Here is an 18,001-nt window from a genome sequence, read left to right as displayed (position 1 = left end):
TAAGGGAATAATCCACCAAATACAGACCAGCAAAAAGCGCTCCTCACCCTCTCCAAATTCAGAATTGTCGCCATCTGGGAAAGTCGAGCAAACTTGTCACGAATGGTCCACGTTGTCACCGTGGTGAGATAAGCAATAAGGGAGCGCAGTTCTTTGTCAAACTGCAGACCACCGAGCTACACTCATTCAGAGACACAAACAGGGAAAAACCATCACAATCCTAATCACATATTAGATATAATCTTTTTTTTCTTATCTTAAAGCCTTGCATCCCCTTCCGCAGAGTAGGCGCCAGAAGTGGCGTAGGTCATCGCGGTGATCTATTATGCCAGGAAGTGGGAGCAAATACCTGTATTACACAGGTATCTGCTCCTCCCTCCCCCTGAAAAGTGCCAAATGTGACACCGAAGGGGGGGGAAGGCTCCAAAAAGTGGAAGTTCCGTTTTTGGGTGGAACTCTGCTTTAAGGAGATGTACAGCAGAGGACTAATACAAAAAAAAAACTAAGGCTGGAGTTCAGCTTTAATACATACATACATTTATCCAGTAATGTCTATTAAAAATTGCTACTTGCTCTTTTTTTTTTTTTTTTTTTACAAAAGCTTTAAAATAAAATACGATTTAAAGAATGCCCCCGATGATCAATGTTTAGCCTCACCCGGCTGAATGTGGACTTCAGGATGACCTTCTCCAGCTCCATGGCAATGAGACTGGTCAGCAGACTGGTGAGATTCTCATAAATGATGGCGGAGAGTCCAGTCTGCGGAGACAGTGATATCAGCTGTAAATTCTCCGCAGATACATCTAACCCCAGCAACACAGCATGTACCCAGCTACTGTCATAACCCCAGCATGTACACAGCTACTGTCATAACCCCAGCAACACAGCATGTACCCAGCTACTGTCATAACCCCAGAATATTCCCAGCTACTGTCATAACAGCAACACAGCATGTACCCAGCTACTGTCATAACAACAGCAACACAGCATGTACATAGCAACTGTCATAACCCCAGCAACACAGTTTGTACCTGGGAATGGTCAGAACCCTGGCAATACAGCATGAACCCAGCAACAGTTAGAACCCTGGCAGCACAGCATGCATATGGGAATGGTCAAAACGTCTGCAACACAGTACATACTCTGCAATAGTCATAATATTGGCAACTCAGAATGTACCCAAGGATGGTCATAACCCTGGCAACACAGCATGTACCCAGAAATGGTCATAACCTCAACGTGTACCCAGAGATGATCACAACCCCAACAGGCCGGTCAGAGCAGCCTTGCACTTACCTTGAACTCAGACATGAGCTGCTCCAGGTTCACTATGAATTGCTGCCCCCAAGGGTCATTGGCTTCATAGTCATTAAATTCCTCCTAAAGCAGATATCAGAATGAGAAGCAGATAAACATCCCAAATCCCAACATGATGACACTCACCTGCCATCAACATTCACTTACCTCCTCAATATTGTGTGATACAGACAGGAAAAGGTTAATCCAGGGCTTCACTTGTGGCTTGATGGCTGTGCCGTTCAACTCTCCAAGACCCTCCTGTATGGCGAATAATATAAGTGCGTCAGAAAAGAACACGGAGCACCAACAAACGGCTAGAGGAAAGGGCAAGTGGCTCAGATTTACCTGCAGGAGGTCTCGGAACTTGTTAGAAACAGATGCCATGTCACAAAGACAGCTGTCAATCTTGGCCTTGGCATGGTCACTTCCAGATTCTGTGTTAAAGAGCTTCCTGCAGTCATTCTAGAAGGAAACCGCAGAGTTAGAGGATGATGAGTGGGGGGAACAATTAGCATATAGAGGAGGGGGGAAATTATTGTTATAAAGAGGATGATGAGTGGGGGGGAACAATTAGTATTCTATAGAGGATGAGGAGGGGGGGGGGCAATTATTGTTATAAAGAGAATGATGAGTGGAGGGAACAATTAGTATTATATAGAGGAGGGGGGGGGGCAATTATTGTTATAAAGAGGATGATGAGTGGAGGGAACAATTAGTATTATATAGAGCAGCGGTAGGCAACCTGGGGCCCTCCAGCTGTTGCATAACTACAAGTCTCATCATGCCTCTGGGAGTAATTGTAACTGCCAGCCTTGCAATGCCTCATGGGAAATATAGTTCCACAACAGCTGGAGGGCTACTGGTTGCCTACCCCTGATATAGAGGATAATGAGTGGGGTGAACAATTAGTAAGGCAAGGCACCGAGTACACAAAGGTAAGTACTGCAGCAGGAAGGGGGACTCAGCTGTAGGGTAGCAACATGTTTCTTGAATGTCAAGCTACAAGACCCTTTGCAATACCGGCACCAATCAGGATAGCTGTCTCCTGATTGGTTGTGGTGTTGGAGCTCCAGGTGAAACCCAGAAGTGCCAGTAATGGATCCTGAAGGAGGTACGATACTGTCAGTGACCGCCGAATCAAGAACTGGAAGAGCCCATAGCTGCGTACTCCTAGTACTTAGATGCAAGAATAATCTCATGGTAAGGGTGTTGGGTTAAGCAGGCAGTCCTTGTAAATCTGTAGGTTAAGATACCTCAGAAAACCGATATTCTACATCTGGTGCGTGAAGTGAAATGACTTGGTCAGCTCAGCTGTTAACTATGCCCCTTGTTATAAACCCCGGCCTACCTCCAGATTCTTCTTCAGAGTCATGATGTTCTCACTGCAAACCTCCACGTTATTAAGACAGACCTGGAAGAGAGAAGATACAATCAGGTAAGAGGTGATGGGTCAGTTCCCCTCCACCTTCCCCATTACACAGTTCCCTGCTCTCACCAGGTAAGACATTTTGGCCTCATCGTTGCTCTCTATGCCCTTGGTGTCAAACTTTCCCTGCTGGAGACTGCTCTGCATGAGGTTGACCGCACTGGTGACACCACGCTGGATGTCCTGGAAGGTGGTGGCTGGGAAACCCATCCTTAACTTGTTACACAGAACCTCCCTGGAGAGAAATGGGGGACAGAAGTGTTTTCATGAGAGAGGGATTGCATTGAAACACACAGTAGGGGCAGCAGGGGGGTACAGAGATGATGGGTTAGACCCCCTTTTCCAGCACATACATTTCTCGTTTTTTTTTTTTGTCATTATGAGTCTGACACAAACAGCAAACCTGTCAGCCCCTCTATACATTACGGGGATATAGCCCAGAGTTACCGGAAATCTCCCTCCAACATGGTGGTGGAGAGGTTAATCATGGCACACAGGCAGTCTATGCTGGCGCTGGACAGAGCACGTCCAATACATTTCTTCACTATGTAGAAGCCATCGTCCACCATACTGGAAGTCAGCTGCCCCCTCTCATAGGAATCCATGTCCACGGCCTGTAAAAGGATGGAGATGTCGTTAATGAGCAGGCCCTGGTATATGCAGTGACATCCGCCCCAACCCCTTGTCTTTTCCCAGGCTACCCTGAGATCAGTTCCTTAGCATAGACATTTTTGGTAACCCTCCATACCAGTTATCGCAGTATGGTGCTATTAAACTGCAGATTGCGTTTCTCATAGTGCCTAGCATATAGTATGCGCAGGAAATATTATGCAGCTGCGTTTTACCAAAGCACAATTTGTCCATTCACAGGAAGCTGGTCACCATATTAGTGGAGGTTTAATTTATCAATAATTTCTCTTGTTCCTATACCCTGCCCCCTGATGACATCAGTGTAATCCAATCATCAGAAGCAGAAGTAGACAGGATATGCCTATTAAACTCCCAACAGGTTCCTGCAATGCTAAAAGAATTAAGAATGAGCTGTTACAAGTGTTCTGCTTCAAACTGGCAATAAGTTTAAGCAGCCTTTCTCAACGGGGGTCCCTCCAGAGGTTGCTAGTAGTTCCTTTAATAGTAAGCATGCGTGAATTGGTCTCCAGCCTGATGGTGTCTGGCATTGAAGCAATTCCACAGAACTAATGATGAGCTCCGGCGTGTTCGCATAGAACACGTGCAGAGCCCGCCAGGAAGGGAGCACGGCGCTGTGCTAATCACAGCCAGGGAGACATTGTACCGATGCTCGGCTGCGGGGATCGTGAAATGTCTCCCTGGCTGTTATTAGCGCAGTGCCGTGCACACTTCCTGGCGGGCTCTGCATGTGTTCTATGCGAACACGCCAGAGCTCATCCTTACACAGAACCAGTGGAACTTCTCTGGTTTCTCAGTTAAGTAACCACCAACACCAATGATCAAGTTAGCTGTGTGTAAGGGGAGCATTCCTCTCACTGAACACCAATATAAGGAGCATTCTTCCCAGTGACCACCAAAGGATGGGGAAACTGCACTGATCACTAGAGTAACATGGCATGGATTTCACTAACCACTAATGTGGTGTAGCCAATGTATTGTGAGCTGTACATATAACATTTTTACTGGGGTTCTCAGAGACCTGAAATTTTATTTGTGGGTTCATCTACGATAAAGCGATTGAGAAAGGCCAAGCTGCAGGTACATTTATTAAAGTGGAATTTTAGCTTACATCTAACCAAGTAACCACACCAACTGCTTGTGCAACTACCACCCTACAGTTACAACTAACCTAGCCACAAAATTGCCCCCTTTCCCATTTTAACACCTATGCTAACTAACTGGTGTAAGAAAGATGTATACGTACGTATATATATATATATATATATATATATATATATATATATATATATATATATATATATATATATATATATATATACACTTATTTTCAGGCCATTCCAGCTTGGTCATGTGATCCCACTCCCCTGTGTCAGCCAGTGTTGCTGCACAAGAGAGGAGGGAGTGCCAATGACAGAAGGGCTATTAAAGCCTAGGGGTGACCTCACTGCTCCAGGCTTTAATGGCTGCATTCAGAACACACTCTCATATCCCTGCAGCCGCTGCTGGCTGACACAGGGGGGCAACCTGAAAATGGGTAAGTATATGCAGTACATCTTTCTTATACCGGTTGGTGAACCTAGGTGTTGGGAGGAGGGAGGAGTCAGTTTTAAGGCTGGTTTTGTGTAAGCTGGAATTCCACTTTAAGGCTGGGTTCACATATATACAGGGCCGGTTTCTGTGCAGAGTCTGGTGAGGTTTCCATTCAGCGGTTCAGGTGCGAATTTGACACTTAATTCAACCCGAAGCAGACTGAAAATTGTACAGGACCCTTTTTTAATTAGGACCACAACCGGCATAGATGTGAACCGGCACCATCCAAAGCTGGTCTGGTTCACAACACATCCAATTTGCACATATGTGAACCGAGCCAAAAAGACTGTTTAGTTACATTGTACCGTGCAAATGAATCCCTGAGTTAAACAGACATTTTTTTCTATTTCAATCATTTTTATTGAAAGTGTTCGCAAGAAAATATACAAATAAATATTATTAAATGCCGTATTTATCGGCGTATAACAAGCACATGCGTATAACTCGCACCCTAACTTTAAAGCGGAGTTCACCCGAATTTTTTTTTTTTAACATTAGATTGAGGCTCATTTTGTCAAGGGGAATCGGGTAGTTTTTTAAAATCGAAACAGTACTTACCGTTTTAGAGAGCGATCTTCTCCGCCGCTTCCGGGTATGGTCTTCGGGACTGGGCATTCCTATTTGATTGACAGGCTTCCGACAGGCTTCCGACGGTCGCATACATCTCGTCACGAGTAGCCGAAAGAAGCCGAACTTCGGTGCGGCTCTATACGGTGCCTGCGCACCGACGTTCGACTACTTTCGGAAAATCGTGACGCGATGTATGCGACCGTCGGAAGCCTGTCAATCAAGTAGGAACGCCCAGTCCCGCAGCCCATACCCGGAAGCGGCGGAGAAGATGCATCTCTAAAACGGTAAGTACTGCTTCGATTTAAAAAAAAACACCAGATTCCCCTTGACAAAACGAGCCTCAATCTAATGTTAGAAAAAAAAGTTTTTTGGGTTAACCTCCACTTTAAGAGGGAAGTTTCAGGGAAAAAACGTTCCACAGCCTCCTGCGTATAACACGCAGGCACAGTTTACCCTCTATTTTCAAGGTAAAAAAGTGAATGTTATAAGCCAATAAATACAGTAATATTAAAATATTAACAAACAACTTCAGTACAGTACAAAAAGGTAAACACAAAGGAATTACTTACATTTTTTGAGTACAGGGCTATTGTCTTGTGTTTTTATCACCCCGTGACATTAGTGCTGTGGCTAGCCAAACCCTCAATAGTCCATTTTTATTCCCCATCTTATTTTAATGACACCTGCCTGTACCGTTCCCCAGCTCTGGCCTCTGTGATGGAACCAGACTGGACGATTGTACAAAGGCTCATGGAGAAAACTTCAATGTTACGATATAGTTGCAGAAGTTTTTTGGATGGTTAATACTGCCCACATGTGCCATTCTGATTGTGCCCCTGTATCTTCCGCTTTTCTATTCGGAATCCCCCACCAACCCATGGAGATCACGGTTACCTTATTGACAGACTCTCTCATGTAATACTCCTCCATGGTGATGTAATACCCGATCACTTCCTGCATTGTTCGGCTCAGTAAACAATGTTTCAGTAGCTTGCCCAGACTCTGCTGATGTTCTGAAATGACAGAGAGTAAGCGTCATGTGGGATGGAGCCCAAGTATCCTGTCTAATCTGTAATAATGTCAGATATGTTTGCAGAGTAAATGTTTAAATGCTGAACACTCTGCGGGGTAAATCTACATGTTTTACAGACACTGAAAGGGTTGTAATATCTGGTGATACTCGGGCAGAGGAAGTACCTTGTTTAACCTCTTCAGCTGCAACTGAATCCCCCACTTCAAAGTCTGAAACCACCCGGCGCCTGATAAAACGGAGGTAGAGCTCTGTGCGGGCGCTCATCAGGGTCACTTCGCCAAGGATGGGGTCCAAATCTCTGCATTACAGGAAACAACGGAATTCAACATAAGAAACTCCAACAATTCACTTTCAGAATCCATCCCAAGACCGGTTTGCTTGTCTACTATATCCCTCAAAATATACCCCAAGACTTGTCTCCCATCTGCTGTAATACGCTCCTATATAATACAAACTCCGAAAACACCCCCAAACCTGTCCTTCCTCTATTAGAATACATATTCAGAATACATCCAGACACTGGTCCCCTGTCTGCTGTAATAACCCCTTACAATACACCCTGAGACCTGTCCCCCATCTGCTGTAGTACACCCTCAGAATGCAACTGGAAACGGATCCATGAGCTTCTATAATACATCCCAATACCTGTACCCCATCTTCAATAATACACACTCAGAAAACACCCCCAGACTGGTCCTCCTTCTGTTATAATACACAACCAGAATACACCATGACACTGGTCCCCTATCTATATTGTACACCCTGAGACATTTCCCTTGATGTTTTTTCCGACAGAATTCCACTCAAGCTTGGCTTGCATACACACAGTCACACAAATGTCCTCTAATCTTTCAAACGTCAAGAACGCGGTGACGTACAACACTACGATGAACCGAGAAAACGAAGTTCGATGCTTCCGAGCATGCGTCAAATTGTTTTCCGAGCATGCATCTAAATTTTGCGTGACGGAATTGCTACAGACGATCGGAATTTCCGATTGGAATTTTTTCCGTTGGAAAATTTGAGAACCAGCTCTCCAATTTTTGCTGGTGGAAATTCCGACAGGAAAAGTCCGCTGGAGCCTACACACGGTCGGAATTTCCGACCAAAAGCTAACAGACTTTTCTTGTCGGAAATTCCGACAGTGTGTACGGGGCATTATACACTCCCTGTAGCACCTTCTATACTGGATAAAATCCCCAAACACATGGCATCAAAAGGATGTCCAGCACACATTCCTTATAACCTGAACATTCCACAATCTCTGGGAGCAAACATAGTTCATTAGCTTCATTCCTTCTGTCCAGGTTGTACCCAGTGGCAGGGAGAACAGAGTTTTGTTTATTTGGCTGTGTGTTGCACAGAACAAATGATGATGGCAGAGTCCGGCAAGTGACACTGCTACAAATACTCTATAAATGTGACAAAAAGTTTGTGTACCCGTTATTGTTCCCCACTAAGTACCAACAGTGAGATGCACTGACCTGGGCTCAATCTTTTCACCGGAAAAGGATCTCATCATACTGTTCTGCACCTGCTGGAACTGGGAGACAAAACATGAGAGAATGACACGATAACCTTGACTCTTTTCTCTGTACAACTCAACAATGACAAAATGACTAAGAAGGCCTATGGATGGGGAGATTTGCCCTGACAATGGCATCTTGTGGAAAACCTGCCATCACATATAATGCAACCACTCACAACTTTCCACACTATTTTGAGACTCCTTACTGTCCCCCATCTCTCCATACTTTTCACCGTTTGAGTTCCTCGCCATTCCCATCTCTCTTCAATTTCCTCTGATTGATCTGCTAACCATTCCCCATTACTCTTGACCTTTCTCCAATTGGATACCTCACCTTACCAATCTATTCTAACTTTCCTCTGGTTGGACTACTCACTGTCCCATCTCTCATCACCTTCCTCTGATTGGTCTGCTAACCATTTCCCATCTCTCTTCACCTTTCCAATCTCTCCTAACTTTCCTCTGGTTGGACTACTCACTGTCCATTCTCTCATCACCTTTCAAGGACTGGTCTCCTCTCCATTCCCATATCTCCTCCCTATCTCCCATTACCTTGCTCTGTTTAGGCTATACAACACCCCCAACGCTTCTCACATTCCTCTGATCCCTCATCTCGCCTTAGCCTCCTCTGGTTGGGCTCCTCACCACCCCATCTCTTACCTTTCTCTGTTTGGGTTCCTCACTATTCCCATCTCTCCTCACCTTCCTCCGATTGGTCTGCCAACCATTCCCCATCTCTCTTTACCTTTCCAATCTCTCCTAACTTTCCTCTAGTTGGGCTACTCACTGTCCCATCTCTCATCACCTTTCTAGGACTGGGCTCCTCACCATTCCCATCTCTCCTCACCTTCCTCTGACTGGACTTCTCCCCATCTCCCATCACCTTGCTCTGTTTAGGCTATACAACATCCTCAACTCTTTTCAAATTCCTCCGATTGGTCTCCTAAACATCCCTCATCTTGCCTTACCCTCCTCTGGTTGGGCTCCTCACCATGCCATCTCTTACCTTTCTCTGTTTGGGTTCCTCACCATTCCTATCTCTCCTCACCTTCCTCCGATTGGTCTGCTAACTATTCCCCATCTCTCTTCACCTTTCTGTAATTGGATACATCACCTTTCCAATCTCTCCTAACTTTCCTCTGATTGGGCTCCTCACCCTTCCCATCTCTCCTCACCTTCCTCTGAGTGGACTTTTCCCCATCTCCCATCACCTTTCCAATCTCTCCTAACTTTCCTCTGGGTGGGCTCCTCACCATTCCCATCTCTCCTCACCTTCCTCTGAGTAGACTTCTGAGTGGACTTCTCCCCATCTCCCATCACCTTGCTTTTTTTAGGCTATACAACATCCCCAACTCTTCTCAAATTCCTCCAATTGGTCTCCTAAACATCCCTTATCTTGCCTTACCTTACTCTGGCTGGGCTCCTCGTTGTCCCACCTCTTACCTTTCTCTGTTTGGGTTCCTCACCATTTACATCTCTCCTCACCTTTCTTGCTATAGGTACCTCACCATTCTCATCTCTCTTCATGGTGTTTTAATATAATTCCTCATCGTCCCATCTCTGCTAACATTACTCCGATTAGGCTCCTCGCCATTCCCTCTCACCTTCCTCTGATTGGGTACCTCACCATTCCCATCTCCCCTTGCCATTCCTATTTCTCCTCGCCTTTCTCTATCTGGGCTCTTCCCCATTCCCATCTTTCCTCACCTTCCTTTGATAATCTCTCTGCTGGATGAACTTGTCCACGATTTTCTCCACCTGGCGATCACACTCTGCCTGCAGATGTTTGATGAGCATGTACAGCCTCCCTGGGCCATAGTAAGTTTCCAGTATAGGTTGGTGAGTTTCCACTATTCGTGCAATACCTGCAAGACAGGACAAGGAATGTAGCAAAACCTTTGTCATGCCAGACTTAAAGTTCCCTTTTCCACCAGATTTCATGTTGTAAAAGCTTTTGTCCTGGAGACTAACCTTCAAAAAGCAGTGTGAGTGTGTCTGCAAATAAAAGTGCTGCTCTCCTCTCGTTGCTTTCAGAGTTTAGGGCCAGGGACAGATTCTCTTCAGCTTTCTTAGCCACCTGCAGAGTGAGGAGTACAGACTCAGGGGTAATGCATTGACAATCCACATCAATAAACAAGAATAATCCATTCACTGCTGGGTCAGACGATTTGAGTTGGAACCCTTAAAGGGATACTTCACCTTTACTAAAGAACTGTCTATGCAGGTAAGGGGTATCTGTGGTTAAAAACAAACTGTACAGCTTTGACTAAAGTTGGATATTGCCCTCACTATAGGTGTAGGCTATTTACATATATTTCAATGTCTGTTTGAAGTACTCTCAGAGGTGACATTGTCCCATCCTGTCTTGTTGCTAGGGCAATGCTAAGACACTCTCAGCTGTTACTGCTCACCCCCACCATCACAGGAGTGAGCTCTCAAACCCCCAAACGATTGGTCCACCATCTTCTTTGCCACAGCATTGCTGAGCTCAGAGCTACTGTGACAAGGAAGCAAAAGCACATGCAAGGGGGTTTGACTTGCCTAAAAGTGTCTTAGCAATGTCCTAGCAACAAGGCAGGGTGGGATGATACCATCGGTGGGAGTTTTCAGCCAGGTTCTGGAGGTACAGAAAGGGCCTACATCTATAGCAAGGGCATTATCAAAAAATGAAGTCCTGATAGATTACTTCATGCATGCCTCTTTAGCAGGTATAGCTAGGTAAAAAAAAAATAATCCAGTCATGCATGTTCTCATCCTGTTCTGCACAGCCTCAGGTGCTCTCTATTCTTGTGCCGAAAATCAGAGCAGTGAAGGAGTCTCACTAGAGGCCAAACCATTGACAGCTTCAAGATTTACTGCTGCTGAGAGGGGAGGAAGCTGCAGGAATTACACTGTGAGACTGTGCCAATGATAGATTAGGGAGAGAAAAAAAAAAAAAAAAAGAATAGCAGAAGTGTCAGGACAAACTCTGCTTCCAGGGAGACATAAAATAATTAAACCTACAAAGCATAGCATCTCATCTCCCCAATTCTCTCTAAGCAATCTAAACACTGTCAGCTACTGCAGTCTTGCCCTCTAGCTGAGCCAAGAAATACACACATTTTAATTGCAGAAAGTGACATGTGTATTTTTTTTTTTTTTTTTGAGGAAAGGGGTAGAGTATTCAATAAGGAAGTGATTGCTCTGGGCTTCAGCAAGAATATGAGCAATGCTGGAGGCAATTTACTGCACACACATTTTGGTAGCATAATTATTCATGTGGAATGTATGTTCCCTGCTAAAGAACATATTTTTTTTTCTTTCAATTTTATTATGAGAAGAAAGTCAAAATACAAAAGTTTCATTGTAAAATAAGTGTTGCACAGGCTGGAGCCCCAGGCAAAATACAGTGTACAGTATACAGTATATACAATGTCAGTTTGAGCCAGTGCAAAACAGACATTTAGATACTCGATGAGTAACTAAGCAAATAAAAACTAGAATAGTCTAAGTGAACCACCCTGTGACCTTACACCAACTTGAAGCAAAAAACGGGGACCAACTCTAATAGGGGTCACTTTTTTTTATTGAAAGTAGAACAGTTTCCAGTGTACATATACTTCATTAAGGCCCCTTGCACACTTGTTTTGCACCCTTGTTTTTCATGCGGTACAGCGCTAAAAATAGCGCCGCTATACCGCATGAAAAATCATGCCCTGTAGTGTTCAATGTGAAAGCCCGAAGGCTTTCACATTGAAGCGGTGCGCTAGCAGGAGTGCACCAAAAGTCCTGCTAGCCGCATCTTTACCGCGGTATGTTCACCGCTCCTATACCGCGCCTTCCCATTGAAATCAATGGGAAAGCGCGGTAATACCGCCCGCGACGCGGGCGGTATTAACCCTTTTTCGGCCGCTAGCGGGGGTTAAAACCTCACTGCTAGCGCCTGAATATCGCGGTAAATACGACGGTATAGCCGCGCTACAAATAGCGCGGCTATACCGTCACCGCGGCTGCACGCCTCAGTGTGAAAGCAGCCTAAGAATATGTCTACAGATACAAAAGTAATCATACATACCGCATTGAACAGGTGAACATTACACAACATGAACTTGTTCCCTAGTGTCAGAATAACCATATCCCTCCTCCCCCCATTATTACTTCCGACATACAACACACTACGCCAAATTATCTTGTAGGGCATAAAAAGAGTCTTGACATTGCCAGTTCCCTAGGAAAAAGTTTTGGGGGCAACACTGGCATCTTCAGCCGTGACTTACAATGTGTTAGTGTGAAAGGTCCTCAGGGGTGTAACGAAGTGACCAATGCAGTACAAACCCTTGTTGAGCCACCAATGGAAAGCTTTAGGGTCTCAGCCAGGGGGAATACAGGGTTATTGAAAAGATATGCCAGGACCTGACTACATTATTTGGCCGCTAGCAACGGTAGAATACCTTTTACTCTTTCCTCCTCATATGATGAGCCTTGGGGTCCAATCTGGAGTCTCCCATACGGGTTAATTGTGTGCCGATAAGGTATTTGTATATGTGTATTGTGTGCATGTCCTTTGGATATGGCAGCAACTAATGTTTTTTGTATGTTATTAGTATACAATGTCTGACTGATGTGTTTTATCATAGATAGTGACACCTGTTATTTTCGAATCATCCCTAAGTGTGTCCTGATGAAGCAAAAGAGTGAAACACGTTGACTCACAGGGGCTCACTGCTGTCCATTTGGTGTCAACCTTCTGTTCACATCCTAGTTTTATGTATCTTTCTGTGTTTAAATGTTTTTTTTTTAAAACTCTTTCTATACTTTATCTGTTTGTGAGCGATTCGTTATTAATAAAATACAAATTTCTTATTATACTCTCGTCCATCTTGCCTACAAAGTCTTTGAATCTTAATTTTTTTCACAAACCAGGACCTGACTACCTAACCAGTGAGTGGGAAGCCACCCATTGGTCCGAGAGTTATTGGGCCGTTTGGCTTTGACTTTCTTATTCTTTTATGCACCCAGTTCCGTAATATGTTGGACCAAAGTGGGCTTTCCAGAATGTATTACACTCTTGTATTAAATGTTAAAAAATTACCAATAAAAACAATTGAAACAAAAAGATGTGCCAGAGGGGAAAAGGAAGAGACCAGATTTGGGTTGTACCGGACTCTATCCCAAGCAGCCAGGGAAAGCAAGAATGGGGAACCTATCCCTTCTGGGAGGCAATTCGAGGTAATCTGCAATTGGAATTGCATAAGTCGCTGTCCTCACCATAGACACCCATTCAGGTTTTTCACCCTGGGAATATACTACCGGTAGTTGAGCCATCTTGATAATACAACATAAGATGCGGCAAAAGAGCATAATTTGTATTCAAGTTGTTATGGGTAAAGATTCGCTTTAACTTTGGTCAAAGCTGCACGTTGTTTTTATCAGGCACCCCTTACCTATATATGCCGTTTTTTTGGGAAAATGTGAACTAACCCTTTATTACAGCAGTACATGCAGAGGGGGAGACACCCTTATGTAACATCCCCAGGGGGAGCAGGAGGTCTCACAACCCAGAGTTAGCATTACTGTCTGGACCAAGCCCACCCATAATACCAATTCATTCATTGGGTTTTCCTTACACTCCCCCAATCTCCAATCACATGGACTTTCTATTCAGAAATGGAAAAAACTATACAAACTACTAAACTTATACTAAAGACGAGATAGTGGTGTGTTACCTGGCGGCACAGATATGCAGAGAACTTGCTGATTCCCTCTTCATGTAGTCCCAGCAGTGGAAATATCTTAAAGAACCTCTCCACCTGTGGCAGGTCACCGGCTTTGGTTGCGGCATCAAACTTCTCTGCGACCAGAATCTTTAGCTGCTGCTCGGCCTCCTGTAGGTGCTGAATATTGGCATCGATTATGCTGCCTAAAATCAGATGAGCAGCAAGTTACAGCTTACTACACACTGGAAGTATTGTGAACACCGTTATCGTATAAAATTATATCTGTACCAGTTTAGAACTATTTCTAAGATGCTTGCAAAAGGGGCTGATATACTGTATGCGATTCCCTTATGGCCCAAAGTGGTTGTTGGCCTCAGACATGAAATATGAACAAAGCATATCCCTCTATAGCAGGGGTAGGCAACATTGGCCCTCCAGCTGTTTTGAAACTACAAGTCCCATGAGACATTGCAAGACCCTAACAATCACAGGCATGACTCCTAGAGGCAGAGGCATGATGGGATTTGTAGTTTCACCACAGCTGGAGACAAAAAAAAAAAACTTGTGTGTATTGCAGGCCCCACAGCACCTTCTAATACTAACCCTGAGCCCCTTCTCTATCCAGCGATGCCCACGATTCTCTCAGCCATCCTGGACTCTCCTCCTGATTGGCTGAAGCACAGCCGCAGTGCCATTGGCTCCGGCGTCTGTCAAAGTCTGTTAGCCAATCAGGGGAGAAGGGCGGGGCCAGGCTGGGGCTCCATGTCTGAATGGACAAACTCGACTCGGGTGCCCCCATAGCAAGCTGCTGGTCTATAGGGAGAAACTCATCAGGAGTGAGGGGCCAGGAGCAGCGAAGAGGGACCCGAAAAGAGGAGTATCAGGGCTGCTCTGTGCATATCCACTGCAACAGGGCAGGTAAGTGTAACATGTTTGTTATGTTTATTTTATTTTTAAAAGCAAGACTTTACATTCACTTTCAGCTTGTCCAATTAAAGCAGAGGTCCACCCCTAAAAAAAAAAAAAAAAAAAGGGGGGCTCCAAACAAATTTGAAAAAACAAACAAAAAAAAACATTTTTTATACTTGCCAGAAATGGCTGTTGCTAGGCAGATTGTCCAAATCTGCCACTTTCTCATCCGCAGTCATCTTCCCTCTTCTCTTCCTCGTGTTGCCTCCTGGGAAATGGGGCGCGCTGTCTTCTGGGAACTGTGTGCCCATTCACAAAGCGACTCGCATGCGCAGTAGGCTTAAATGAGGATGGCGGCGCCGGCACACAATCCGGAGGATGGATCGGCCTCGGGCAGCTGACATCGCGGGCACGTTGGACAGGTAAGTGTGCTTATTAAAAGTCAGCAGCTACAGTGTAGTGAGCGATCACTGCACAGCGATAAGCGGAGTGAGCGATCACTGCACAGCGATAAGCAGAGTGAGCGATCACTGCACAGCGATAAGCAGAGTGAGCGATCACTGCACAGCGATAAGCGGACTGAACGATCACTGCACAGTGAAAGGTGGACTGAGCGATCACTGCACAGTGAAAGGTGGACTGAGCGATCACTGCACAGTGAAAGGTGGACTGAGCGATCACTGCACAGCGATAAGTGGACTAAGCGATCACTGCACAGCGATAAGTGGACTGAGTGCTCCCTGACTGCACACTGTGGGAAGAGTTGAGAATGCACACTCCAAAAATGTATCATTCTATAAAAATCGTCTAAACGCAAATTAAAAACTATACAAATTCCATCCACACTTGGCTGGTTTACCAATCACACTGCATCAGGTTTCATACACTCAAATTGTGTGACACATAGAAGAGGTGGCACTGTGCCAGGACTACAGAGGAACAAGGAGCATGGCCATCACCTTCATTCCCCTGCCGGCTCAGCTCAATAACAGATTTATCCAGGCACAGGTATCGGTGTATGTGTGCCGCGGCCTGCTCGTAGTCCTCGTTCTTTAGAGCAGTCTGCACCCCGTCCATGCAGAACTTCAGGTCAAGGATGTCATCTGCTCGCTGTATGGCTTGATAGAGGCGACTCTGTAGAGGAGGACACATGGGGAAATTATGTATATAGTGACCCGTATAATTCACCCCAAGGATGCACCCAGATTAATGGCCAGCCTGCTACTCCTCGGCATCACAGCTACTATTTCATCATTTGACCCGCATACAGCATACAAGCATTATAAAGCCCTGAGGAAGAGGGCGCTACAAACCCCCTAAAAAAAAAAGCTTCTATTTCTTCTTGTTATCAGTGAACTCCATGGTGTTACTATGAAGATTTGCCAATACTTCCAGTGCTCCACACCCACTCATCCCCTGATGTGGATATCCCCCCCCCTCCCTCGGACGTACCTTGGCAAGGTCCAGCTGTCTGACTTTGCTGCTGACATTTTCGGCCAGGTTACAAGTAAAGGTGATCATCCCGGACACTTGCTGGGCGTCTCCCTCTATGAGCTGCAGGTTGGGCCTGGCAGAAGACACAGTGATTATCATCTCATTCTTCATACACAGGGATGTCCCCGGTGCTCTGTATATCCCTGTGGTCACCCATGTGATAAATCACATGACACCCTGCAGGTGGCAGAATCTGATTTCTATTGAAGAGACACCAGCATGGAACAAAGGCTGCAGTGTCACCAATCAGATTACAGCTTTCCGCAGTATAAGGAGAGTGGGACATAGCGTAGGGCCCCTTTTATGGGGTCTTTCTTCACTCTGGCCACACCCATCGGTACTTACCCCATCCTCTGCAGAGCCAGCATCTTGTTCTCCACCGCCCCCTGCTGTCCGAGCAATGTCTGCAGCTCCGCTTCCACCTCTTTCTGCAAGAGACACATGTACAAGTTATTAGAGACACATGACAGGTCCTCCCAGTACCCCCTCCCCCAGTGATTGGTACACTCAGGTCCTCCCAGTACCCCCTCCCCCAGTGATTGGTACACTCAGGTCCTCCCAGTATCCCCTCCCCCAGTGATTGGTACACTCAGGTCCTCCCAGTACCCCCTTTCCCCAGTGATTGGTACACTCAGGTCCTCCCAGTACCCCCTCCCCCAATAATGAATATATGACAGGTCCTCCCAGTACCCCCTCCCCCAGTGATTGGTACATGACAGGTCCTCCCAGTACCCCCTCCCCCAGTGATTGGTACATGACAGGTCCTCCCAGTACCCCCTCCCCCAGTGATTGGTACATGACAGGTCCTCCCAGTACCCCCTCCCCCAGTGATTGGTACATGACAGGTCCTCCCAGTACCCCCTCCCCCAGTGATTGGTACATGACAGGTCCTCCCAGTACACCCTCCCCCCCCAGTGATTGATATATGACAGGTCCTCCCAGTATCCCCTCCCCCAGTGATTGATATATGACAGGTCCTCCCAGTGCCCCCTCCCCTAGTGATTGGTATGTGACAGGTCCTCCCAGTACCCCCTGCCACAATAATTAATATATGACAGGTCCTCTCAGTACCCCCTCCCCCAGTGATTGGTATATGACAGGTCCTCCCAGTGCCCCCTCCCCTAGTGATTGGTATGTGACAGGTCCTCCCAGTACCCCCTCCCCCAATAATTAATATATGACAGGTCCTCCCAGTACCCCCTCCCTCAGTGATTGATACATGACAGGTCCCCCCCAGTGATTGGTAAATGACAGGTCCTCCCAGTACCCCCTCCCCTAGTGATTGGTACGTGACAGGTCCTCCCAGTACCCCCTCCCCCAATAATTAATATATGACAGGTCCTCTCAGTACCCCCTCCCCCAGTGATTGATATATGACAGCTCCCCCAGTACACCCTCCCTCAGTGATTGATACATGACAGGTCCCCCCCCAGTGATTGGTACATGACAGGTCCTCCCAGTACCCCCTCCCCCCAGTGATTGGTACATGACAGCTCCCCCAGTACACCCTCCCTCAGTGATTGATACATGACAGGTCCCCCCCCAGTGATTGATACTTGACAGTTCCCCCAGTACCCCCTCCCGGTAGTTCCCCTCCCCCTCCAGGACGTGTTTCGGCACCTCCTCAGCACACAGCCGCTCGTAGGCCTCCTCCAGCTCCTGCAGGTCGGTCAGGGATCGGAGCTGCTCCATAGTCAGCGAGGGGCTCCGGTCTCCCTGGTAACTAGCTGAGCTGGCCATGTTGACAGGCCGCGTCACTTCCGGCCCCTAGGAGTCAGGACCCTTCATTCTTCGTCACATCCTGC

The 18,001-nt window shown here is 46.2% G+C and overlaps 1 protein-coding gene across 1 annotated transcript in view; it reads right to left on the bottom strand.

The window, feature by feature from the left end:
- The window catches only part of COG4 (component of oligomeric golgi complex 4), a 20,126-nt gene extending 2,125 nt beyond the window's left edge, over positions 1 to 18,001 (bottom strand). Inside the window, exons 1-18 of the mRNA XM_040329323.1 lie at positions 17,817 to 18,001; positions 16,542 to 16,624; positions 16,155 to 16,269; positions 15,662 to 15,836; positions 13,803 to 13,996; positions 10,069 to 10,174; positions 9,805 to 9,962; positions 8,054 to 8,112; positions 6,734 to 6,867; positions 6,431 to 6,549; positions 3,173 to 3,339; positions 2,795 to 2,960; positions 2,648 to 2,710; positions 1,645 to 1,761; positions 1,465 to 1,557; positions 1,297 to 1,380; positions 658 to 759; positions 48 to 176 (exon numbers count right to left, since the gene is read on the bottom strand). Coding sequence (XP_040185257.1) covers positions 48 to 176; positions 658 to 759; positions 1,297 to 1,380; positions 1,465 to 1,557; positions 1,645 to 1,761; positions 2,648 to 2,710; positions 2,795 to 2,960; positions 3,173 to 3,339; positions 6,431 to 6,549; positions 6,734 to 6,867; positions 8,054 to 8,112; positions 9,805 to 9,962; positions 10,069 to 10,174; positions 13,803 to 13,996; positions 15,662 to 15,836; positions 16,155 to 16,269; positions 16,542 to 16,624; positions 17,817 to 17,936 — 2,184 coding nt within the window. The 5' untranslated portion in view covers positions 17,937 to 18,001. The remainder of the gene's footprint in view (positions 1 to 47; positions 177 to 657; positions 760 to 1,296; positions 1,381 to 1,464; positions 1,558 to 1,644; positions 1,762 to 2,647; positions 2,711 to 2,794; positions 2,961 to 3,172; positions 3,340 to 6,430; positions 6,550 to 6,733; positions 6,868 to 8,053; positions 8,113 to 9,804; positions 9,963 to 10,068; positions 10,175 to 13,802; positions 13,997 to 15,661; positions 15,837 to 16,154; positions 16,270 to 16,541; positions 16,625 to 17,816) is intronic.

The sequence above is a fragment of the Rana temporaria genome, chromosome 11 (genome assembly GCF_905171775.1).
Source record: "Rana temporaria chromosome 11, aRanTem1.1, whole genome shotgun sequence".
Lineage (NCBI taxonomy): Eukaryota > Metazoa > Chordata > Amphibia > Anura > Ranidae > Rana > Rana temporaria.
This window is presented reverse-complemented; position numbering and strand designations above follow the sequence as displayed.